The sequence below is a fragment of the Halichoerus grypus genome, chromosome 14 (assembly GCF_964656455.1).
Source record: "Halichoerus grypus chromosome 14, mHalGry1.hap1.1, whole genome shotgun sequence".
NCBI classification, from domain to species: Eukaryota; Metazoa; Chordata; class Mammalia; order Carnivora; family Phocidae; genus Halichoerus; species Halichoerus grypus.
The window spans coordinates 88,033,215-88,059,705 of record NC_135725.1 but is presented as its reverse complement, the minus strand read 5'-3'; the positions used below and the strand labels follow the sequence as shown (position 1 = coordinate 88,059,705).

General features: G+C 42.6%; 1 protein-coding gene across 1 annotated transcript in view; it reads right to left on the bottom strand.

Moving 5' to 3' along the window:
• The window catches only part of GPR107 (G protein-coupled receptor 107), a 75,017-nt gene extending 50,908 nt beyond the window's left edge, over positions 1-24,109 (bottom strand). The window contains exon 1 of the mRNA XM_036117050.2: positions 23,732-24,109. Within this exon, the coding sequence (XP_035972943.1) occupies positions 23,732-23,872 (141 nt within the window). The 5' untranslated portion in view covers positions 23,873-24,109. The remainder of the gene's footprint in view (positions 1-23,731) is intronic.
• Positions 24,110-26,491: the final 2,382 nt, after the last annotated feature.

The window sequence follows — 26,491 nt, the reverse complement described above, 5'->3', positions numbered from 1 at the left end:
GCCCCAAGTCATGAGTTTTCTATAGAGAATCATTTGCCTAAATGAGAGCACCTTCTGTAAGTCCGCAATAAGCTAACAGTTGTTAAGTAGCTCCTAAATGCCAGGTGCCAAGCTAAGCACTTTCCTAAAACCTGCATTTGGTTCTTCCTCAAATCTGCATAGTCATTTTTGCTACTGTTTGCATCCTGCTCATATTTTTAAAATTCTATCCTTTAAGGGTGCCTGGGTGGCTCAGTCGGTTAAGCATCTGCCTTCGGCTCAGGTCATGATCCCAGGGTTCTGGGATCAAGCCCCGCATCAGGTTCCCTGCTCGGTGGGGAGCCTGCTTCTCTCTCTCCCTCTGCAGCTAACCCTGCTTATGTTCTCTCTCTCTGTCAAATAAATAAAATCTTAAAAAAAAAAAAAATTCTACCCTTTGTTTCTTTTGATTTTAAACATAGCTACTTGACAACATATCGAGATGCTCTGGGGACTCTAGCTCTGCTCTTTGGCTGTCTCTGCCGGCTTTCCCGGCAGGTGTGTCTTGGTGTGAATGGTAATTTTCTCTTTCTAGACTTGGGTCTCCTGGACATCAAGGGGAGTCTAATCGCAAACCCCAAAGACCTCTGAGGAGAAGCTCTGGATCAGATCTTTGGCAGACAAATCATAAACCGAAACCCCCTACATAGCTAAAACAGACATTTTATAGCCATTAGGAGGGTTATATTTCCCAGCCCACTCTTCTATTCAAGGAATATAGCTCTGAGAGTCCTATAATATTAGGACCTATGGAGAGGGACACAGTTCCAGCATTCTCCACCTCCCATCCCATCCAAGTCTTTGGCTCCTGCTTCCAGCCAGCCGTTGATACTCCAAGGCTCTAGGGGCCAAGTTTCCACAGTGTCTCAGGGCCCTGGCTTGTGTTCATTTACCTGCTGGGATTGCAGCTCCCCACCCGCCCACCCTCGACGACATCTTTTTTTTGTGGGGGTGGTCCTGAGCATTTCCCTTATTTTCCTAGGATCCAGCTATGCATTTAAAGCATGTTTGCTGGGCTTCCACTTCCTGGTGGAGCGGTGTGCAGTACACCAGAACTCCCAGGGAGAACAAGAAAAGCAGATAAAATAACAGAAGTCATCCGCTGGAAGGCATGAGAGGGCTGCTAGACTACAAAACCCAGAAAAGCTAAAGCTCATGGATTCTAACAGAAATGATTTGAGTGACTATTTTCTCAACTCTCCCAAAGCTGCTACAAGGCTCTAACATCCTAGATGCACAGGAGAGAAATCAATTCAACTACATATGATGGATGCCTTAGGACACTGTGGCTTCATACCCTGGCAGAATCCCCAGATGAGAAGGGCGGGAGAGACCGAATTAATAAGCAAGTTCTTGCTACATGCAACACACAGATGAACCTCACAACATGATACTAAGCGAAATGAGCCATATCACCATAGGTATAATCAAGTCGAATGCAGGGGGAAGTAATCTATGGTGACAGAGGTCAGGATGAGGATGATTCTTAGGAGGGAGACACTTGCAGTCGCTTGCAGGAGGGGGTCTTAAGGAGCTTCTGGAAGTGCCTGGTAACATTCTGTTTGTTGCTGGTTGTATAAGTGTGTTTACATTGTGAAAATTCACTGTGTCATAGGCTAATAATGCGTATTTTTTTTAGCATGTACATTATAAAATAAGGTTTAAATTTTACAAGTATGCTTGTTCTAATTTAACCAGCATTTAGATGCTGCACAGCAAAATGGAAGCCTGTTAAAAATTGCTTAACTCATTTAGTCTACCACCATATGTACTCTCTAGGTATGTGGGGGGGAAATGCTTCAATTGCAAGTGTATAGAAGTTGTTTTTCCCATATAAACATTATATTCCTTTATTGTTTGTTCTCACTTTTATATTATCATTTCACTTGATAAAACAATGCCACTAAAAACACATGTTTGAAGAATATTTTGAACGTTAATAACCGCAACACAATTCCACAATCTCCACACCTGAGAAACGGGCTTTCCTGTGATAGCTCATCCTCATCCAGCCCAGGGTAACTCAGAGTAGTAGCCCCAGACAGGGAGGCAAACACGAGTTCAGGGGTAAAATGACTACCCAAAACAACGCAGACCCTAAGTGGTGAAGCTGGGATGTCAACACTGATCTGTTGTGAAAGCCTTTCACACTACGGCCTCCCACCATGTGAAAGTAATCATGATGGAGTATTAAATGCAAGTTGGACAACCTGGAAGAAAGAGACAAATTCCTAAAAACATACAACCTCCCAAGACCAACTCATGAAGAAGGAGAAAATCTGAACAAACTAATAGTGAGTAAGGAGACTGAATAGGCAATCAAACAGGAAAGACAGCTAAGGCAAAATTAACAAGAACCCCGCTCAAACTCTTCCAAAAAAACTGAAGAGGAGGGAACACGTCCAAACCCATCTTACAAGGCCAGCATTATCCTGATACCAAAGCCATATAAGGACACTACAAGAAAAGAACAGTACAGGCCAATATCCCTAATTAGCACAGATGAAACACTCCTCAACAAAATACCACCAAACTGAATTCAACAGCACATGAAAGGGTCATATACCACGATCAAGGGTCATACACCCCTGGGATGCAAGGATGGTTGAATATATGCAAATCAATAAATGTGAAACACCACATTAACAAATTGAAAGGAAAAAAAATCCTATGATCATCTCAATAAATGAAGAAAAAACATTCAACAAAATACAACATCCTTTCATGATAAAGACTCTCAACAAATTAGGTAATGTACCTCAGTATAATACAGGCCACATAGGACAAGCCCACAGTTAATGTCATCCTCAAGAGTGAAACACTGAAAGCTTTTTAAAATCAGGAACAAGATAAGGTTCCCCACTCTCACCACACCTGCTTCAACCCAGTACTGGAAGTCCGAGCCAGAGCAATTAGGCAAGAAAAAGAAATAAGAGGCATCCACACTGCAAAGGAAGAAGCAAAACTGTCACTATTTACAGATGGCATAAGGAACTCAAACAACTCAACTGCAAAACAAAAAACAACCCCTCCAAAAAACAACCAAATAACCTGATTAAAAAGGGGGCAAAGGATCAATGAATCAATCAATAAATAAATAATGGGCAAAGGATCTCAATAGACATTTCTCAAAAGAAGACATACAAAAGGCCAACAGGTATATGAAAATGTGCCCAACATCACCCATCATCAGGGAAATGGAAATTAAAACCACAATGAGAAATCACCTCATACCTGTCAGAATGGCTAGTATCAAAAAGTCAAAAGAAAACAAGTGTTGATGAGGTGTAGAGAAAAGAGGATCCTTGCACACTGTTGGAAATGGAAACTGAAACAGTCATTATGGAAAGCAGTATAGAAGATCATTAAAAAATTAAAAATAGGACTATCATATGATCCAACAATCCCACTTCTGGGTATACATCCGAAGGAAATAAAATTAAAATCCTGAAGAGATACAGCTGCACTCCCAAGTCCATTGCAGCATTATTTACAATTGCAAAGTATGGAAACAACCTAAGTGGCTGTCAAGGATAAATGGATAAAGAAAATGTACACACACGCACGTGCATGCACACACAAACACACACACATACACCATGGACTATTATTCAGCTTTAAAAAAGAATGAAATCTTGTTATTTGCAACAATGTAGATGAACCTGGAGGACATCATGCTAAGTAGAATAAGCCAGACATAGAAAGACAAATGCTGCATGATGTCACTTATATGTGAAATCTAAAAACGGTGAATTCATAGAAGCAGATAGCAGAACAGTGGTTATGAAGGGCTAGGGGGTGGAGGGAAATGGAGAGATGTTAGTCAAAGCATACAACGTGTCAGATACGCAGGATGAGTAAGTTCAGAGATCTAATGTACAGCATGGGGACTAGAGTTAACAATATTGTATTGTACACTTAAAATCCGCTGAGTAAATCTTACTTGTTCTCACACACAAAGGTAGCTATGCGAGGTGACGGATATGTTAATTGGCTTGACTGTGGTAATAATTTTACAATGTATATCAAAACACATCTTAAATACATACAATTTTTGTGAATTATGCCTCAAAAAACCAGGAAGATATTAAATGCAAAGAACAAAATCCAAACTATCTAAAGTAAGAGCTAAATCTGTAAAAAAAAAAAAAAAGCATATGTATTTACACTTATTTATTTATAAAAGATTTGAGAGAAATTCACCAAACTATGAAAAGATTAGTACCAGTGGGATGGTAGGCAATAATTTTTTTTTCTTTTAAAGATTTTTTATTTATTTATTTGACAGAGAGAGACACAGCGAGAGAGGGAACACAAGCAGGGGGAGTGGGAGAGGGAGAAGCAGGCTTCCTGCGGAGCAGAGAGCCTGATGTGGGGCTCGATCCCAGGACCCTGGGATCATGACCTGAGCCGAAGGCAGACGCTCAACAACTGAGCCACCCAGGCGCCCTGGCAATAATTTTTTCTTTATACTTTTCTCTATTTTTACAATTCCTAACAATGGTCATGTATTAATTTATAATTTTAAAAAATTCAAAAAATTTTTTCAGTATTACCATTTGCCAGTATTATCTGTGGGACCCTCACCTAATCTAACCCCCATCTCCATTTTAAGCTATCATATCACCATGTCAAATAAGACACGTATGCAAACTCTATTTCGCTACAGAAATCACCGAAACACAGAAATTTTTAAACTAGAAGGAACCAGGAAGGTCATACATAATTGCTCACTCAACTGTATTTGACTCAATTCAGTGTAAATAAACCAGTACTTATAAAACACCACTAACGGCCGAGGCCCCAAAAGTGAAAAATACTCAGTTCCAGAAAAAATCGCCGCTAGTCAGTCCTGACTGAACAGGAATACAGAAACCTCTCCTTCTACCGTGGGAAAGCCAGAGATCTGGGCACTCTGGGACAAGTGCCCCGTCCATTCTGTACCTCCCGTGCCAGAGTGCTCCAGCCAGCATCTGGGGATGTGGGAGGAGTGCAAGAGACAGAGCCCTCAGCACTCACATTTCTCCCTCCACTCTCCTAGGAGCAGCGAGGTCAGTTTCTTGAAGACAGAGTGACAAAGCAAGGAGGGGGTGCCAAAGTAGAGTTAGGATGTCAATATCAGACACAAGCAATGAAGATTTAATTACATTTTCAACAACCACCCTCTTTTTTTTTGTTTGTTTAATATTTTATTTATTTATCTGACAGAGAGAGACACAGCAAGAGAGGGAACACAAGCAGGGGGGTGGGAGAGGGAGAAGCAGGGTTCCTGCCGAGCAGGGAGCCCGATACGGGGCTCGATCCCAGGACCCTGGGATCATGACCTGAGCCAAAGGCAGACGCTTAACCAACTGAGCCACCCAGGCGCCCCAACCCTATTTCTTTTTTTTTAAGATTTTATTTTTTAAAGTCATCTCTACACCCTACATGGGGCTTGAACTCACAACCCCGAGATCAAGAGTTGCGTGCCCCCCCGACTAAGCCTGCCAGGCGCCCCCTATCATTTCTATTAGCACTGACACAGCAGTAATGTCGGTCTGTTTCTCCAAGGATTCCAGATCGCAAACACTTGACCGTGTAGCCAACTGTGCTAAGAGCTTTATCTCCCACCACTCATTCTTACTACAACACTATGAGGCAGGTGTTATTATGCCCATTTCATAGATGAGGAAACAGAGGCTCAAAGTGGTAAAACGTGCTTACAATCATATTGTTAGTAGGGGACAAAGCCAGTATTCTAACTCAGGTCTGTTTAAACCCCAAACATGTGGCTTTGGCCACCTCATACTTTTTTACAACCAAATAGATAGTGCATCTTTTGTTTGTTTTCAAATTTTTTATTGTAGAAAATTTCAAACCATCAATTCATGGTCCATTTTGATCCTCCAAATTCCTCCCCACCCCCAATCTCTTCTAAATGGGACCTCATTCTGAATAGACTCAAATCTCAGATATTCTATCATTTCATTAATATTTTAGTGTATATCTGATAAGAGCTTCTTAAAAAAACATAACCATACTCACATGGTATGCTCTTAACCACAATAAACTGCTTATCAAGTTAATTAAACAAGATTGTTCATCCATGAGAAGTCAAGTTTACAGGAACATAAAATACAGGACTGTTCCCAGGTACATATTTATATGGTTGGTCATAAAAACTTGGTAGTTTTCCCCGGCTCTCCTAGTAGACTTATATTATCTGAAATCAGTGGAAACACAATTACAATCTCAAAAGTACTAATCCAAACAAGGAAATAAGTATCAGTTTGGTGATGATGATGAAACAATCTGAATTAATATATAATTAACTTATTACAGAGGATCCAATTAGAGAAAATGTGGCACCAGCATATTCTGAATTATTTCAGATTATTCTGAAAAGCTTGTCTTTATTTTCAATAAACTATTTGTAAAATTAAAACTTCATTTTACGATTGTCAAAATTCTAAACCAAAAAGTTTATCCAAAAAGCATATATTTTTTTTTTTTTTTTTTTTTAAAGATTTTATTTATTTATTTGACAGAGAGAGACACAGCTAGAGCAGGAACACAAGCAGGGGGAGTGGGAGAGGGAGAAGCAGGCTTCCCGCTGAGCAGGGAGCCCGATGCGGGGCTCGATCCCAGGACCCTGGGATCATGACCTGAGCCGAAGGCAGACGCTTAACGACTGAGCCACTCAGGCGCCCCTACCAAAAAGCATATTTAAACTGTGCAGTTTCAAGTCATAATTACGGATGCGTGTTTTTTTCTCTTCTTCCTGTTTTCTGTTTGCATGCAACTTTATTTTTACTACCACAAATGTGTTATTAGCATTTTAAGAGTATATACACACTCAGAAGTGTGCATGCAACTTTATTTTTACCACCACAAATGTGTTATTAGCATTTAAGAGTATATACACACTCAGAAGTAAATTCTTACTGAAATAAGTTTTCCTAAAATTTCTGACTTATAGAGAAAATCTGAAATTAATAGACAAGAAACATGCTGAGATCTTGAACCTCAGCAATAGTCAACTTAAAATGAGATGTCATCTTTCTCCTATCAGGTGAGAAGTTATTAAAACTTACAATGTGGTGTGTTGTGAAGTATATGGGTAAATGAACACTGAACATTCTTATACACTACAAATGGAAGTGTGAACTGATAGAACCTTGTAGTTACAGGCTATTTTTTTTTCTCAAGATTTTATTTATTTATTTGACAGAGAAAGAGACACAGAGAGAGAGGGAACACAAGCAGGGGGAGTGGAAGAAGGAGAAGCAGGCTTCCCGCTGAGCAGAGAGCCCGACGTGGGGCTCGATCCCAGGATCTTGGGATCATGACCTGAGTCGAAAGCAGACGCCTAATGACTGAGCCACCCAGGCGCCCCAGTTACAGGCTATTTGGCACCTTCTATTTAAAGTAATCCCATGCCTAGGAATCTACAACACAGAAATACTAGAGCTGATACACAAAGATAATATCTAAAACAATATTCACAGCAGCTCTGTTTAGAATAACTAAAATCAAGCAATAAAAATGCAACACAAACTTCTATAAACAAAAGAATGATTTTTATAAATTATGAGTCCTCCTTACGATGAAGTATTATTGTAGTGGTTTAAAAAAAGGATGTAGGCCCATGTATACCAACATTTAAAAAATGTCTGCAAGAGAGGCATGCCTGTGAGACCTGGGTGGCTCAGTCATTTAAGCATCTGCCTTTAGCTCAGGTCATGATCCCAGGGTCCTGGGATTGAGCCCTGTGAGCCCCATGAGCACCGTGAGCCCCTGGAGTCCCGCCCCTGGAGTCCTGCTCAGTGGAGAGCCTGCTTCTCCCTCTCCCTCTATCCCTCTCCCCACCAGCTCACGCTCACTCTCTCCCACTCCCGCGCTCTCTCTTTCGAATAAATAAATAAAATCCTTAAAATAAATAAATAAAAAGAGAGGGGTGCCTGGCTGGCTCAGTTGGTAGAGCAGACAACACTTAATCTTAGGGTCATGAATTTAAGCCCCATATTGTGTAGGGAGCCTACATAAAAAAAAAAGGCTGTAGATAATAAATAAAGACAAGTATATTCATTCAACAAGTATTTACTGAGTACCCACAGGCACTGCTCTAGGTTTTGAGACTGGAGCACTGAGTAAAATGAAAAAAAAAGTCCTGCCTTGTTGAGCTTATATTCTAGTGGAGAGAGCAGATAAGAACAAACACATAGTAAAGGCCATGGTCTATTAGCCTGTGAGGAGTGTCAGCGGACAAACAGTGCAGGGGAGGAAGAGGAGGAGAGAGGGAGGCAGTGCTGGGGAGGGAGAAGAGGAGAGGGGGACGGCGGGCCATTAGGCCACTTAGACGAGGGTGGTCCCGGAGAACTTCACTGAGGAGGCCCCTCTGGGCAGAGACGAGGAGGGTAGTGTGGGCATGGGCCCAGAAGACGGGCCACGGCACTGACATAGAGGTTGGCAGACTGAGGACGACAAGAGGACAGAATGGCTGGACTTTGGCTCAGAAGTCCCTGAAGAGCTCTGCACAAATCCTATCTTAGATTTTATAAAGTGTGATTACTCCAAAAAAAAGAAAGAAACCTCTAAGTGGGGAATGTGCCTATGAAGATTATTAAAGTTCTGCAGAAAAATGACATGCCAACCCAAAGGAGGGGACGGGGAGCGGAAAGGACTCTTCAACATGCCCGTGGCCCTCTTGTATTAGGCAAGCTTTTGGATCAGCAAAAAGCAAAAAGTCACCTGTCACATACTAAATACTATTTCATTCTTTCAGATGCTTTGTGAAAGGTGACTGTAACTCATGTTGTTCTAATTTGTACTTACCCAACCAAAACATTTTTTGGTTTTCTATAATCTATGCCTCTGAAAATGAAGTATTATATTCACAAAATCATTTTTATTTGACTTCTGAGAGTGAGATTTAGGACAGTTTTTACAATCAAACGTAACTTTAGAAATTGTAAATGACAGGGGCGCCTGGCTGGCTCAGTCCATAGAGCACACAACTCTTAATCTCGGGGTCCTGAGTTTGAGCCTCACGTTGGGTGTAGGGATTACTAAAAAAAAAAAAAAAAAAAAGTTGGTTAGAAAGGTATAAGCAGAGCCACAACATATAGTCTTGCTATTTGGCTGCATCCATAACAAGACTGGTTGTCGGGGTGCCTGGGTGGTTCAGTCAGTTAAGCCCCTGCCTTCGGCTCAGGTTGTGATCTCAGGGTCCTGGGATCGAGCCCCGTGTCCAGCTCCCTGCTCAGCAGGGAGTCTGCTTCTCTTTCTCCCTTTTCCTCTGCCTGTCCCCCCATTTGTGCTCTCTCTCTCTCTGAAATAAATAAAATCTTAAAAAAAAAACAGAGCCCCACATCAGGCTTCCTCCTCAGCAGTGAGTCTGCTTCTCTCTCTCTCCCTCTGCTCATTCTCTCAAATAAATAAATAAAATCTTGGGGCACCTGGGTGGCTCAGTCATTAAGCGTCTGCCTTCAGCTCAGGTCATGATCCCAGGGTCCTGGGATCGAGCCCCGCATTGGGCTCCCTGCTCCGTGGGGAGCCTGCTTCTCCCTCTCCCACTCCCCCTGCTTGTGTTCCCTCTCTCACTGTGTCTCTCTGTCAAATAAATAAATAAAATCTTTTAAAAATTTTTAAAAATAAATAAATAAAATCTTAAAAAAAAACAAACAAGATTGATTGTGCCTTACTGAGCACTCACAAGTCCACTAGGAGTTCAGAGAATTCCTATTTTTACAAACATGGCAACGATACCTTTTCCACTAGTAAGTGCACACTGGAGAAACACTGGGGCACAGAAATACATTCATCCCCTCATTTAACATACACCTGCTGAACCCCCACCATGTGTCGGGCACTGCGCATCATCAATGGACAGCCAGACAAACCAGCTCCTGGCCTCAGGAGGCTCACCATCCTCCCAGCTGTACAAAAGTAAAAGGAGTAACAACAAATATCCATTTACCCACTCTCCAGGCTTATTAAATGTCTGACTGTAGTGCTTCAGATCCACAGGAAGGGAGGGTGGGAAGGAGGGAAGGAATGAAACACTGGTGACAAAGAGAAGTGCCTTTGTACCTCTCTGTCGAACCCTAATCTCCTCCCATACCCCCCATGCTCATGAACTGGTTAGGTGCTTTCCTATTTTTCCTTTTAAAACTACTTTTACTAGATATATCCATATCCATAAATATCACATAGTATCACTCTGTGTTTTAAAAATTTGGATAAACTGTGTCATAATGTATAAGTACTTCTGCAACTTGCATTTTCGGACACTGTTTTCTTTTGAGGACATTTCTGTATTGATATATTTAACACGCACTAGTTCCTCATTTTACCTGCTTGTGTTCCACCACATGTACATCACAATACAGACAGTTCCAATCTATGATGTTTCAACTTAGAATTTTTGGGCCTTACAATGGTGCGAAAGCGATATGCATTTAGTAGAAACCATACTTCGAATTTTGAACTTGGCTCCCTTTCCAGGCTAGAGGTGTGTGCGATCCTCTCTCGTGATGCTGGGCAGTGGCAGCCAGCTGCTGCTGTAGGGCAACCCTGCGATCACAGTGGTGACCAACCCCTACGCTGACAACCACTGTTTGTCACTACATGAGATATGCGGCACTTTATTATAAAACAGGCTATGTGTAAGGTGATTTTGCCCAGATGTAGGTGAATGTTAAGTGTTCTAAGAGTTTAAAGTAGGCCAGGCTAAGCTATGATGTTCGGTAGGTTAGGTGTATTAAATGCATTTTCAATTTACGACATTTTCAACTTATAATGGGTTTATCAGGACTCAACTGTAAGTCAAGGAAGATCTTTATATCCACTTCCCCATCCATGTACATTCAGGTAATTTCCAATCTTTTGCTGTCACAATGCTGTTATAAACATCCCTGTACATACCTTCTTATGGATATTTGTGTGGGGATCGAGAGTATATACATCTAGATGTGAAAATCCTGGGACACGGAGTGTGCACACTTTTAGCTTACTAGAAATTGCCAAATGGATCTCCAAAGTATATGAGAGTTTCCTTACATCCTCACTGAACCTTGCTGTCAGACATTCTGTTTTGCCCAGTCTTGGGAGAAATCCATGCTGACACTGGTTCAGCTGCATTTCCTGATACTTCATGAGTTTGAGCACCTTATCTGTTTATTAGGCACTGGGTTTTTCTTTTGCAAAATGCCTTTTTTTATAGCCTATGCCCATTTTCCTTTTGGATTTCTTTTTATGTTCTTTATATATTCTGTCTCCTAATCTTTGACTTTTGTGCTGCAGGCACCTTCCCCTAGTCTTTTCCCTTTTGTTTTAATTGTGTAGTATCTTTTGCCATAGAAGTTGTTTTTTTTTTCTTTTCAATTTTGAAGGACAGTACCTATCTTTATTCCTGATAGTATTTTTAAACTCTTTTTTTTTTAAGTCCTTCTCTATTCAAGAACTTAACTAATATTAACTAATACATTATTCTAAAAGTTTTAGGATTGTTATAACGTTTTGGTCTTTAACCAGGAATATACTTTTGTGTAAGGTAGTTCTCTATTCCACTGCTCTGTGGTGCCACCTCTATTATGTATCAAGATCTCATTAAGATGTAAGTCTCTATCTGCGCTTCCTACTCTGTCCCATTGATCTGTTTGATTCCCACTACAGTATCATATGGCTTTATGATCTGAAACCAAGTAAGGCAAGACCACTCTTCTGTTTAGATGCGTGTTGGTTATTTCAGGACTTTTGGAGGCCAAAAGGAGAACCAGGGGACTTCTGGGGTGCTAATAACACCCTGTTTCTTGACCTGGGTGCTGGTTACATGGGTGTTCAGTCATAAGAAAATTCACCAAGCTGCACACTTACAAACTGAGAAACTAAAGAAACGACAGGCAATGAGATGAGAGAGGACGCCAGCTCAGAGAGAGACTAGACTGACTGCCTCGCTGAGAACGTGAGCTCCCTCCTAAGGGGAACAGGGTGCCCCTGATGGGCATAAAACGGCAGTGACGTGACCATATTTGGTGTTTAGACAGGTCACTCCAGCTACAGAACAAATATGAAGTGGACTAATGCTGGGACACCAGCTAGGAGGAGACCACACTGGCCCAGGAAGTAGAAGGATGGCCTGGACCTCACATCCACAGAACTCAGTGTGGAGAAGTCATGGAGAGAAGATTTCGGGCTTGAGAAAATGAGTAGCTGGTGGTCCCAGCTACCAAGGAAAGACCTGGAGCAAGAGTAGACAGGTTGGGGGTGAAGGAGTGGAAGGACAAGTGGGTTTCCAACATGCAGAGATGCTTGCAAGACAACTGGACAGAAGCGGGGAGATGGATTTAGCTATCCAGAGCTCCAGAAGAAAGATCTGATCTGGACATGAAATAGGAAAAAACACTCACAATCCCTAAAGACAAGTACTGTTTTGGTGTATTTTCTTTTTTTCTCCTCATCTTAATAATAGTTGTTTTGCACGGACAATCCTGTTCTTCTAAAAAGGAGAATATCAGAAATGCTTTTGCCTTAACTTCCTCAATAATTTCACATTAAATTGCTTTCAAATATAAAGCAAGTGGAGTAAAGATACTTCAATTTAGTTGTTCTCATAAACTGAACTTTAGAGAATAAATACAGCAACACTTAACTGAGCTAGCTGAAGGTCACCTACCTGGCCACTTCATTTTAAACAGCTCACCAACCAGCAGTCCACAGATGGTACGGCCCGTGAATGTGTTAGCTTTGGCCTACATGTTTGGTTTTTTTAATTTCAATTAGTTGCTAACTAATATCATGTAAAAGCCGGAATTTCTAACTTTTCTTGAGGGAACAAAAAAAAGAACCACAAGACCTAGCCTGTCTAGGCCACATTCCAATGCAGCAAAAGCAGAGAAGAAGTACCCCCCCCCCCCCCCCCCCCCCCGCCAGCAGAGGAGACATGCGCTCTTCAGCCAGCCACGCTCTGAGGTCTCCCACAGCCGGCTCACACACGCAGCTACCTAGCTTCCGCCAGCATCTAAGCCCGTGACCTCTGATGAACACAAACAGCAGATCTCAAAGGCAAGCAAAGATGCCTTTCAACAAAAGGCACCCACAATCAGTCTCTCTACAATAGAAAAAAACAAGAATACTACCATCTACCACCATTCGCTGCCCGCCTACTATTAATGATAGGAGACACTCCCCCCCATGAAGCTTAATATTCAAATTCTTGGCTTGTTGTATTTAGACAGCAACTCACAAAAGGAATGAGGTAAAATTTACTCAATAAAGCAAAATTCCGACAGCTAAGCATATGAGAGAGAAAAACTACAAAAAGCTGAAAGAAAATGCAAAACACAGACGTCTGGGGTCCTGGCAATCAGGGGTCTCCTCAGTGACAGTCACTGAGAGCTGGTTGCCTGGTGCAAGTGGTAAGATGGAAAAAGCCCTGATCCTGGGCTCAAATTCTGTTACCTCCACTTATGTAGCCCAAGTTCTGATACCCTAATTCATAAAGCAGGGACGATAACATTTATCTCAAAGGGCTGATACAAGGAGTCAATGAATAAAAAACATCCAATATTTAGCAGTCTCTAGTTTATACTGGATACTTTCATACCAAGTAGCTTTTACCACCACTTAAAACAGATTCTATAGGACACCTCATTTCCAAGTGAGCCTAGAACATCTGTCACTGGACCAGTGGTCTCAACCTTCCCGTGCACATAGCAGTCTCATATACTACAATTCTGGCAGCACACTTAAGAGAGACAAAAGATTTAAAACAACACTGAATGTACCAACAGCATCTACCTCAGCGTCACATTCGCCCAGCTCTCTTCCTGTCTCACTCTGCGTTGCCTTGGATGAGCTGCTGTCTGCCTTGACCAATCTCTCTTCCACACTCCCAAGGCCCAGGTAGTGAGTCTGACCTCACGCTGCTGCCAAGAGCACCCTGTATCCCGTCCTTTTCTTTTCTTAGAGAGGGAGAAAGACAGAATCTTAAGCAAGCTCCATTGCCCAGCACTGAGCCCGACACAGGGCTTGATCTCACAATCCTGAGATCATGACCTGAGCCGAAATCAAAGAGTCGGACGCTTAACCGACTGAGCCACCCAGATGCCCCTGTATCGTTTTCTACGCCACCCTGATCAATACCCTGGACAGGCAAGGCTAACCACATTCATTTTACATAATGACCACAGTTTTGGAGGCTGCCTAGGAAGGGTTTGAGGTTTACCAGGATGGACCAGCTAACAGTCCATGGCCCTGAGATGAGGCATAGCACGGATAAGGAAGATCCTCTCTTAATTTCCCAAAACTTTTCAGATACTTTTGGGGGTGAGGGGGGCCTCACAGAGCATTCTCTGCAACGGGGCTGCAGCCACTGGTTTAAGGAAGATCCGCCATATAAGGCTGGTGTGACCAGGTGGCTCCTGATCAGGGGGCAGTGGTTTTTGAGTACTCATGCAGAGAGGGATTTGATCTATTCACTTAGGATCATCACTCCATCAAATTGCTAAAGATGTTCTCTAAAGGCTCTAAGGAAAAACCCTCCCTGTGTCTTCTGGGCTTCTGGTGGCTGCTGGCAATCCTTGGATCTGCTTGGTGTGCAGAGGCCTCACCCCAATCTCTGCTTCTTTCTTCACATGGCCTTCTTCCTTCTTGTGTGTCTTCTTGTAAGGACACCGGTCATATTGCAAATAGGGCCCATCCTAATCCAGTATGACCTAATCTTCACTACTTACTTCTGCAAACACCCTATTTCCAAATAAGGCCACATTCTGAGGTTCCAGGTAGATACTAATTTTGGAGGGACACTAGTCAATGCAATATATATATACCTATATACAGACAGATAGATATAGATATATCCATCTTCCTAATCATTCACACTGAAGTATTTTAGGTCTTAATTACCCGGCCCATATATATGTTATCCTTCAACTAAAGAGGTGAAGGAAAAGAAAACCTACTAACTAGTCCAGACAATACTTTTTGACTCCAACTGTTTTTCTACTAGTTAAAAAAGTAGTAAACTACATATGAGGGTGCACTGGGGGAGACGGAAAAAGAAGAAATAAAAATGTCTAACAGCAGCAGTGGAAGGGGCAGGGGCAATAAAAGTGGGGGAAAAAAACCAAAACAATCACTAGAATTTTCCAGGGCTGTTTTATTAAAAACTCTAGCGATCAAATATCTGATTCTTCTGCACTAGTATTCTCAGAAGAAAGCAAACTGGCATGCATGCCACCAAACAGGAGTCACTTTTAAAAGGGCGTTATGTGCTTATACACACACATGCTGAAGACCAGATGCTTGATACACAGTTGTACTTAAAAGAGAAGAAACAGGGTGTCTGGGTGGCTCACTCAGTTAAGCGTTTGCCTTCAGCTCAGGTCATGATCCCAGAACCCTGGGATTGAGCCCTGAGTCGGGCTCCCTGCTCAGTTGGGAGTCTGCTTGTCCCTCTGCCCCTCCCCCTGCTCGTGCTCTCTCTCTCTCTGTCCCGCTCATTCACTTTCTCTCTCTCTCAAATAAATAAATAAAATCTTTTTTAAAAAAGAGAGAGAGAGAGATGAAACCCTGAAAGATCTGTGTAAGGAACCATTTAAAGCAAACACTGAGGTTAGGCGTCTTTCCAGCTCAAATGGCCAGGTACTGGTGTTAAAATAACCTTCAAAGTGCTATAGACTACTCCACTTTGGTGCATAAAAGAAGGCAGGAAAAGGTATGAAAAATGAAGAAGACCCAGATCAACCCATATGTTCACATTACCCAAGCCCAAACAAAATGGAAACCTGCTGTCTTTTGGCCACACCAATTAACCAAAGAGCAGCATGTGCTCAAGCCAAACAACAACGCTTCACTCCATTGGTTTAATAAGAGGAAAAGGAGTTAATTCAGCTATGCTAATGGGTGATTACACAGGAACTGCCCTTCACGTCCTGCAAAATATGCCAGTTCGATAATCATATCCCCAAACTTAATCCTTCTACCATAAATGTGAGTAGGAGGGTGGGAACATATGTTTACAATCTGAGGATAAATACACATCTTGCTCCTATGTTCCCTTCCCAACTATGAAATCACATTAACAGTATTATCTGATCTTCCTCCCATAGCCTGTTAGGTGGTGGAAGCAGCATCCACCTTCATAACCTCTGCCAGCAACCTAGATGCCACCCCCTCCTTCACCTCTACATCTGTCCATCATTTACCTTCTAAATAGCTAGTGGTCAGGGCACCCAGCTGGCTCAGTCGGTAGAGCGTCTGACTCCTGATCTCCGGGTTGTGAGTTTGAGCCTCGTGTTGGGGGTAGAAATTACTTAAAAATCAAGTCTTAAAAAAAAAAAAAAAATAGCCAATGGTCTGTACCCTCTTCTCCCTCCTCTCCACAATGCCCTACTTTAGGCCCTAATCTTGTACCTAGACCCTGCCTATAACTGGCTCATCCCATGCTTCCAGTCCTGCCCTCCTGATCAAGTGTCCACAGAAACCTATCTAAAATGTAAGCTCAGGGGCGCCTGGGTGGCTCAGTTGGTTAAACATCAGACTCTTGATTTCAGCTCAGGTGATGATCTCAGGGTCATGAGACTGAGCCCCACGCGGGGCTCTGCACTGAGCGTGGAGCCTGCTTGGGATTGTCTCTCTCCCTCTTCCTCTCCCTCTGCCCTGCCCCCGCCCCTGCTCACACACTCTCTCTCTCAAAACAATAAAATAAAGAAAAGAAAAGAAAATGTAAACTCAATCACCCCCAACCTAAAAAAACGTCAGGGGCTCCTTGAATGCTGTAGAGAGGGATTCAAATGCCTTCCCATGCCACAATGGCCTACCTCTATGCATTTCTTCTCCTCTGCCCTTCACTCTCTATACACCAACACCACGACAGTGGACTATTTCTTGCCACCATGCTCATGAAGCTGTCCACTCTGACTGGACTATCTCTTTCCATAAGCTTCTCATAGCTAATTCCTTTTCCCAACATGTAAACTCTTGAGGTTCAACTCAGATGCTACCTCTTACAGGAAATCTTCTCTGTCTTATGCTCTTAGAAAAGGTTCAGGATTCTGTGCTCCCACAGGCCCGGGGCATGACTGTTAAAGACACCATGCTGTATCAAAACTACTTGTTCCTGGGGCACAAAGCACGTATCTGACAAAGAACTAGTATCTAGAATATATAAAGAACTGTCAAGACTCAATAATAAAAAAATCCAATTAGAAAATAGGCAAAAGAGGTGCATCTGGTTGGCTTAGTCGGTAGAGCATGTGACCCTTGATCTTGGGGTTGTGAGTTCGAGCCCCATGTTGGGGAGAGAGTTTACTTAGAAAACAAACAACAACAACAAAAAAAACAAAAACACAACTGTTTCTGTGCCTGTCGCATTTTTGCATTTCTAGTGCCTGGCACATAGTAGGCATTTAATAAATGTTGAATGAATGAACTACTATTTAGTTTGTTCTACTAGTCAGTGCTATGTTTTATATAAATTACACCTAAGCCTTATAACTATCCCGTGAGAGAACTACAGATGAGGGAACTGAGGGTCAGAGTAGCACGTGAACACCGATCTCTTGTGCTTTCTATTCCACACACACTCTAACCACACACACACACCCCACCCTAGCATGTTCTTATTCCCTTTCCAGGTCTCAGCTTTAATGTGCCTTCTTCACAGAACTGTTCCCTTATGCCAAAAACCAAAGCAGGTTCTTCCTCACACAAAATAAAATCCACACATCTCACCACGGCCTCCAGGCTCATGTGTACCTCCTTATCTTCCCCTCCTGCCTTCCACTCTACCCCTGACCACTCTGCTCCAGTCACACAGGCCTCCCCCTAGTTCCCAAGACAAATGAAAATGAAGACTGTCCTACTCAGGGCCTTTGTACCTCGTTTCCTTTGCCTGCAATTCTTCCCCTAGATCCTCAAATGCTTGGCTCATTCTTTAAGTTTCTGCTCAAATACCACGTCTTCAGAGACACCCTCCCAGGACCCCATAAAGAGTAGCTTCCAACTCCATTACTCTTTACCCTGATACTGCTTTATTTTCTTCTCGATTCATCCCAATCTTAGACTACTTGTGCGTTCATGTGCTTCAGAACTTATGTCCATTACCACTAGAATGAAAGCTCCATGTGCATAAGGGCTCGCCCTGTTCACTGACACAGCCTGTATTTAGAGCAGTGCCTGCCCAGCATATAATAGACACCTGATGAGTATCTGTTAAATGAGTAAGAGAGTAGAAGACATATGTTGCAAAGTCATCTAGTAAGCTTAAAATCACTCATTTTAGTCAATGAATATACACACACACACACACACATACATATAGATTTTAAGTCAAAACAAAACATTTCAAGTATACACTTTTTTGGCACAACTCTCTGCTTTAATCTATCTTTTCGCTTAACACCTTCTGATCTAGATCCCACTGGTATAGAGGATGTCTTATGTGACTAGCCCAAAAGTTATACAGCGTATCATGGAAGTCAGGATTCCAACCAAGATCTGCCTATTCCAAAGTCATGCTGTTTCCTAAACTATATTAAACTGCTAGTATAGTTCTGATTTATGATTATGGTTTATAATTTGTGGATAATTACCATAAAAGTACTCAACCCAAGAATGTCCAAATTAAACCAAAGCACTCAAAGCTTTAGCAAGACACTCTCTTGCCATTATCTTATATGCAGGAGCTACCTGAAAGCTACAATTATCAGTCATCAAAATACTTTGTATTTAAAAATACAAAAGTCTACAATGTAAAAACTACACTCAGACAACCTCTAACATAAAACTCAGATTATCCTTTTTTATCCCATTAGTAAGAATTTAAAAATGACTTTTTTTTTTTTTAAGATTTTATTTATTTATTTGACAGAGAGAGACACAGCGAGAGAGGGAACACAAGCAGGGGGAGTGGGAGAGGGAGAAGCAGGCTTCCCGCTGAGCAGGGAGCCCGATGCGGGGCTCGATCCCAGGACCCTGGGATCGTGACCTGAGCCGAAGGCAGACGCTTAACGACTGAGCCACCCAGGCGCCCCTAAAAATGACTATTAAAATAACATCAGTGGGGTGCCTAGTTGGCTCAGTCGGTTGAGCATCCGACTCTTCATTTCAGCTCAAGTCATGATCTCAGAGTTGTGAGACTGAGCCCTGCATGGGGCTCCATGCTGGGCATAGAGCCTACTTAAGATTCTCTCCTTCCCTCTCCCTTTACCCCTTCCCACCCACTCATGCACACTCTCCCTCTCTCTCTCTCTTAAAAAAAAAAAAAAAAAGAATAACATCAGTGATCATTTAAATACACCATTTATTCAAAGTTAGGAGTCAGAAAATAAATGCTTAATAAATAAATGAATGGAAACCACCCATCATCCAGAAAAAGCTAAATTATATTCCATATTTTAAGTTTACAAAGTGGAGAAGTATTAAAATACTTGAGAAAAATTCCCATCAACAGAGGGAAGTCTAGGGACGCTCAGTCAGTTAAGCATCTGCCTTCGGCTCAGGTCATGATCCCACTGTCCTGGGATCGAGTCCCACATCGGGCTCCCTTCTCAGCGGGGAGTCTGCTTCTCCCTCTCCCTCTGCTGCTCCCCCTGCTTGTGTGCTCTCTCTCTCTCTCTCTGACAAATAAATAAATAAAATCTTAAAAAAAAAAAAAAGAGGGAAGTCTATACTACACTCAGAATATGGAGGACCACTATCTGTTTCCTTGCTGGTCTGAAGCCTCCGTGCCTGGATGGCATGTGGGTAGGGATCATGACTAATATAAGCAATCTATGTTTCCTGAGCATATGAATGCCTAAGGAATAATACTTGTTTACATTTTATACACTTTTCCTTTGTTTCATGTGCCATATTTGAGAGATATAACAAGATCCACTATATGACAACACATAATTTAATCAAGACAGTCCTATATTTTGACACCAAACAGCACAATTAAAGATCAAATACCTAACTGCTGTGTTCTGAATGTTTGTGTTGCCCCAAAATCCATATGTTGAAATCCTAGTCCCCAAAGATGATGGTATGGGGTCTTTGGGAGGTACTTATGTCATGAGGCTGAGCCTTCATGAATGGGATTAGTGTTCTTGTAAGAGAGACCCCACAGAGATCCCTCACCCCTTCCACCATAAAGGTACAGCAAGAAGACACCAGCTATGAACCAGGAAGAGGGCCCTCAACAAAGCAAGCACCTTGATCTTGGAACTCTCAGCCTCTAGAAGTGTGAGAAATAAATTTATGTTGTTTATAAGCTACCCAATCTATGGTATTCTGTTATAGCAACCTGGAAAGACTAAAGACACTAATGAACACAGAAATGTAAGCACTGGACGTCAACAGGGCAAACATGACAAAAAGAAAGACAATCAGACACTACATCTCCCAGTGGAAGAACACAGCACTAATTGAAGTGGTCTTGCCAAAAGAATCAATCCTGAACATGATCAAGCCTCTAGATCCAATTAACTCAAAGGATAGATGAACATATTAAACTAGAAAACATGTGTCCACACAAAGACACGCATGTGAATGTTTGTAGCAGCATTATTCACAATGGCCAAAAAAACGGAAAAAAAACCCAAATGTTATCAATTGGCGAATCAAGAAGACAAAAACGTGGTCTATCCATACAATGGAATAGTATTCAGCCATAAAAAAAGGAATGAAGGGCGCCTGGGTGGCTCAGTCGTTAAGCGTCTGCCTTCGGCTCAGGTCATGAGCCCAGGGCCCTGGGATCAAGCCCCGCATCGGGCTCCCTGCTCGGCGGGAAGCCTGCTTCTCCCTCTCCCACTCCCCCTGCTTGTGTTCCCTCTCTCGCTGTGTCTCTGTCAAATAAATAAATAAAATCTTTAAAAAAAAAAAAAAAGGAATGAATTACTAATACATAGTACACATGGATGAACCTCAAAAATTTAAGTAAAAGCTATAGACACAAAGGACCACATATCGTGTGATTCCATTTATATGAAATGTCCAGAAAGGGCAAATCTATAGAGTCAGAAAGGAGATTAGAGGTTGCCTGGGACTGGGGTTGAGAATGGGAATGAACTGCAACCAGCACAAGGGGTCTTTTGGTGGTGAGGAAAATGTTCTATGGCTGGACTGTGGTGATAGTTGCACAACTCAACAAATTTACTAACAATCACTGAACTGTAAATTTAAAATGGGTGAATTTTATGAAATGTAAACTGTAGGGGTGCCTGGGTGGCTCAGATGGTTAAGCGTCCACCTTCGGCTCAGGTTATGATCCCAGGGTCCTGGGATTGAGTGCCGCATTGGGCTCGCTGCTAGGTGGGGAGCCTGCTTCTCCCTCTGCCTCTCTCTCTCTCTCTCTGACTCTCATGAATAAATAAAACATAAAAAAAAAAAAAAGAAGTGTAAACTGTACCTCAATAAGGTAATTTTATAAAAGTATGGCGCCTAGAGAAAGAGAAAGAATCTGGGGCACCTGGGTGGCTCAGTCAGTTAAGTGTCTGACTCTTGATCTCAAGGGTTGAGTTCAAGCCCTGTGCTGGGCTTTATGCTGGGCATGGGGCCTACTTAAAAAAAAAAAAAAAAGAAAAGAAGGAATTTGAGAAGATTGGGAAAACCAGATGAATGAGGAAAAGTGTAGTATGGGGGACTGGCTCAGTCGGTGGAACATGTGACTCTCGATCTTCGGGTCATGAGTTCAAAGTCCACGTCACACGTAGAGATTACTTAAAGAAAGGAAAGTGTAGTATGGGACAAGAAATGTGAATAAAAAAATGAAAAGACTCATTTCTCATTTAAAAAAATAAAGAATGTGAAGAGAGAAGTAATACATGTGGGAATGGGGCAGAATTAGCCACTGGTTAATAATGGTTATTCAGGCTCGGTGACAGGTACACAGGAGCTCCATCTGTCTACTATTGATATCTGTTTGAAATTCTCCATGATAAAAATGTTTTAAACAGATGAATGCATATTTATGGTACCCAGTAACTTCTTCATGTTATTTCTGCCAGTCTAGGTCTATAACCTGATCAAGTCTCCTATTTCTCCCAGTCCCAAGCAAAACAAGACAATCTAATGTTGTTGCTCTGATAGGCTCCCTTCAGGTGACTTCTGTTTCCTTGGGGAAGAAGTCAGAATATTTACTTAAAGAGAAAAGAAACCACCAGTATTATTATGGAATGACCACTACAATACTGATGAAACATGTACACGGATGAAAAACATTAAGTAATTTAGCACAACAGGAAGAAATCAATTACCAGAATTACACCAATTCAGTTTGCTTCTACCACTGAGGTCAGTATATGTTTTCATCTCTACCAACACTGTATTTACCCAGTGATGCTGACCACCTGCCATTTTAATTCTAGAAATATACAAATCCAGGGCACTGGATTGGTAGCCAAGAGACATGGTCCAGTGTGTCCTATTACTAGCTTTGTCTCTAATTAATAACCTATATGAGTTCAGTTACACTACTTAATCTAAGGATCCTAACCTGTAAAATGAAAGCATTCTGAAGATCCAGAGTTCTTGAGTTGGAGTCATAAGCCTGGCCTATGGATAAACTTCAGCAAGATTAAAAAGTCCCAGAAATTCCCCAAAAATGTTTTGTCTACATTCCTACCTGCACTTCTCTGGGGAGAGGTTCTATAGATTTCAACAGATTCTCAAAAGGAGTCAAGACTCACCTATCTCCCTGCACTCAAGAACCATTTTAATCAGGATAAGTTTTACTTACAAACAACAAAAGCTGAGAACCAAAAGCTGGTGCATGGGTCTGGCCAGGCTTTTTAACCAACTGAGCCACCCAGGCGCCCTGGCCAGGCTTTTTAATCTGCATTCTATATTCTTTAAACTCTACCTTCACAAAATACAATGCTTCGTGGTTTGTTAAAGCAATGTGTTTTAATAAGACAAACTACCTATAATCCTACAATTTCTTAGAAAATTGTACATTATGAAAAACATGTACAAGGCTTTGGGTCGTAACGACTTATTTTTCTACTCCCCAAATATATTAACCTGCTGAACCGCCTGAAGGCACGTTTTAGCCTTAGACGTCTGTTAGCTGTGAGTTATAAAGTAAGATCCAAGGGATCATTCTAGGCCTATCATAAATCTCCTCCCTAGACAGACGACAGGAGTGAGGGAGAAAAGGGCAGGCTCTCTAATTAGAAACACATTTTTAATGCTGGTTTTAAATTCTCAGTCGTGTATTTCAAGCAAGATTTGAAATTCCTTAAAAAAAAAAAAAAAGTGAAATTCCTCCTGGAGATTCCCGCTTTCATCAGTCCAGACAGCGCCCTAAGCCGAACCGGGAAACTGAGGCTAAGGTTTCGCGTACCTTCAAGGGGCACAAGAGGATGAAGAGTGGACACCGCGGACAAGCTAAGCCGGGGATAAAAGTTAGAGGTGCGAAGGGAGGGGGAAGAGCTGGTCGCTCCCTGCTAGGAACCTAGGGAAGCCAGCAGGGACCGAAAGCGCGGCCTCCAGAATCCCCGAAGTTAACGCCTCAGTTCAGCCCCTTCCCCTCTGAGGCTCAGTTCGAATCTTCCTGCCCCTTCCAGACGGCCTGAGGACCCCCGTCATTTCCACAGTTCCCAACAGACCCCTCTAAGAGAGAGGCCGCGCCGGGGGAAAGGAGGGGTGGGGGCAATCGCTCAGAGACCCCCACCGTGGGCCAAAGTTGCCCCCAGCCCAAGAGAGAGGCCTCGGCCTCCGCCCCCCGCCCGGCCCTGGCCGGCCTTACCTTGAGCGCCAGGTGGTGGACACGGCCCAGGCCGGGCTGGGCCAGCAGCTGCAGCAGCCCCAGCAGTGGGAGCAGCCGGAGGCCCGCGGCCAGCGGAGCACAGCGGGAGCCCGAGGGGGCGACTGGCGCCGGGGCGGCCATGTTTGTTCCAGCATCACCAGCTGCTTCCTCTCCCGCCCACTTCCGGGGGCAAAGGGCTGCGGCTCCCGGAAGGTCCTGGAAGGGGAGGTCGGCGGCGGGCAGCCCGGTACCTGCGCGCCGTTTCCTGGGGCGTGCGGCCGGGGAAGTGGCCGAGGGACCGAAAGTGGCCACCTTGGGGCCGTTCAGTTTGGTCTCCCCTGTGCAGACTTTCGGCTTAGCCGGAAGAGGTGGAGCCCCCCGGGGGGGCGGGGGTTGAGAAATTTGTGGCGGTTGCCGTGGCAACAGTCCCGGGGCAGGACACTCCTCCCCCTCCACCCGCGCGGGGCCTCACGTCCGCCCCACGGAGTTTTGCAAGCGACCTTGGGCCTGCGAGACCGCGACCGCAGGGGGATCCGGGTTCGCTGCGGGTGGGAAGTCTTACACTGTGGCTACAGCACCGTGCCCCGCTGATGAGTGGACTGGTCTCAGGAGCGGCGTTGAGTCGGTGGAAAATACAGAGTTCCTGGCTTGTTAAAGGTCCCTTGGTTGTGTTGAGGCACCTCACACTAAAATTTCAGACGAAATGGTTGCAGTAATACGATTTATTGAGCCCTTAACTGGTACCTAGGCCTTTTGTGTGCCTTATTGCATTTGATCCTTGGAACAATCTGGTGAGGTAGGAGGTAGGTATGATCATTATCCCCACTTTACAGGTAAGCAAACTGAGGCTCTGAGAAATTAAGTCATTTGTTCCGGGTTGACAGTCAAAAGGAAACCTTTAAATACTGTGTTATATTGCCTCATGCTATTTCGTGTGACCTCGAGAGTCTGAGTCTCAACGTTTTTCTCTTAATTCCGTGTGGAAACTTGCTTTGCTTCTAATCTGTGGGATTTATAGGGAGATCTTCAATAGCGAATTCAGTGGTTGGTTCCCTTTTCTCACCATTTTGTCAAGAAGTTACAGAAGAACATGCTTAATGAAAATTGCCAATAGGCTAGCCAAGTTTAGTTTTTAGATTCTGTTTCAGCTTGCCGTACAAGTAAGTAATGCATGCTCTTTGTGTGAAATCATTTAAGTAAAAGAGAAAGTAAAAACCACTAGTGTATTTTATGACAGAATATGATTCTTGAAGTTTTAATTGGAACTAGGAACTGAAATGAACATATCTTAATATTTAATATATTTTAAAGGCCCTAATGGGCTGCACTCAGGTTAAAAAAGAAAAAATCAGTTGGGAAAATTCAGAATGGGGGAAGGAGGGATGAGGGGGTTGGGGAACTAGATTTTTTAGCTGTGTGCAATTTTGGTAAAATCATGAATCTGAATTCCTCCCTTCTAAATAACCGGTACAAATTGTGTCACACCCTCTGTAAGGGCGAAAGTAGGGCACTAAGGTGGGGCCAGGAAGTTAGAGGCAGTTTACTAGGGGAAGCATATCTCTTCCTACCCCAGCCTCTGATCTTTGGCCATCTATTACAAATGTGTAATCTTACATCTTTGAACAGAATTTTTATCTGATCTTACTACCCCATTTTGCAGATAAACTGAGAACGAGAAACTATTATTTTAAGAATCCACAAAGGGAGATGATAGTAGTTAAATTTAGTTATTGAGTGATTAAATTTGCCAACTATTCTGCTCGGTACTTTATATATACATTATCTCATTTAATGTCACAAAAACCTTATAAGGTATATATTTTTATTCCTTTTTTTAAAGGATGAGACTGGGTTGATTACTTTATTCAAAGGCCTCTGCTCATTTATAAATGACCTAGATGGAACGCTCATTCAGGCCCCAACCACAAAGCCCAGTACTTCATCTCTGTCCTGCATTGTTGTAAAAAATCATTTGCATATTAGGCTGGAAGAGTCCTTAGATAATCAACAGATCCATCTATCTGTTTAGCAAATTTGAAAACAAATCCAAGGAACCCAGTTGACTTGCTCAAGATCATACAATTTCTGCCAAGTATCTTTAGAACCAGGACTACAACCTCCTCTGCTTCAGACCTGGGTCTGTGCATCTTGCACTATACCATACATGGTTTTCTAATTCTTACCATTTTTAATCTTTCAAAAAATTAAAAGCCCAGAATATAAGTAACTGATGTGTTATCAAATGAAATGCTAGAAGGGGCGCCTGGGTGGCTCAGTCATTGGGCCTCTGCCTTCAGCTCAGGTCATGGTCCCGGGGTCCTGGGATGGAGCCCTGCATTGGGCTCTCTGCTCAGCGTGGAGTCTGCTTCTCCCTCTCCCACTTCCCCTGCTTGTGTTCCCTCTCTCGCTGTGTCTCTGTCAAATAAATAAATAAAATCTAAAAAGAAGAAAATGAAATGCTAGAAAAATTTTCAGAAGGCACTTTAAAAATCAGCAAAATGAGAGAACATAGTAGGAACATAAAATAAGTGATACTTTCTTTTTGGAATCGAGATTTCAAAGACAGTTAACTGATTCTCACTGCACTGTGAAACTAGTTCAAAGAAAAGGTGATTTTTAATTGCAGTTTCATTTTTAAAGGCAGTCTGCAATGCTTTGGAGTATTTCTGTTGTTTACTTTTTAAAGCAAGGTCCTGTTTTTGAGACTCTCTGGTTTTCAATTTGAATATACTAATAGGCTTCTAAAAATGGAATGATCAG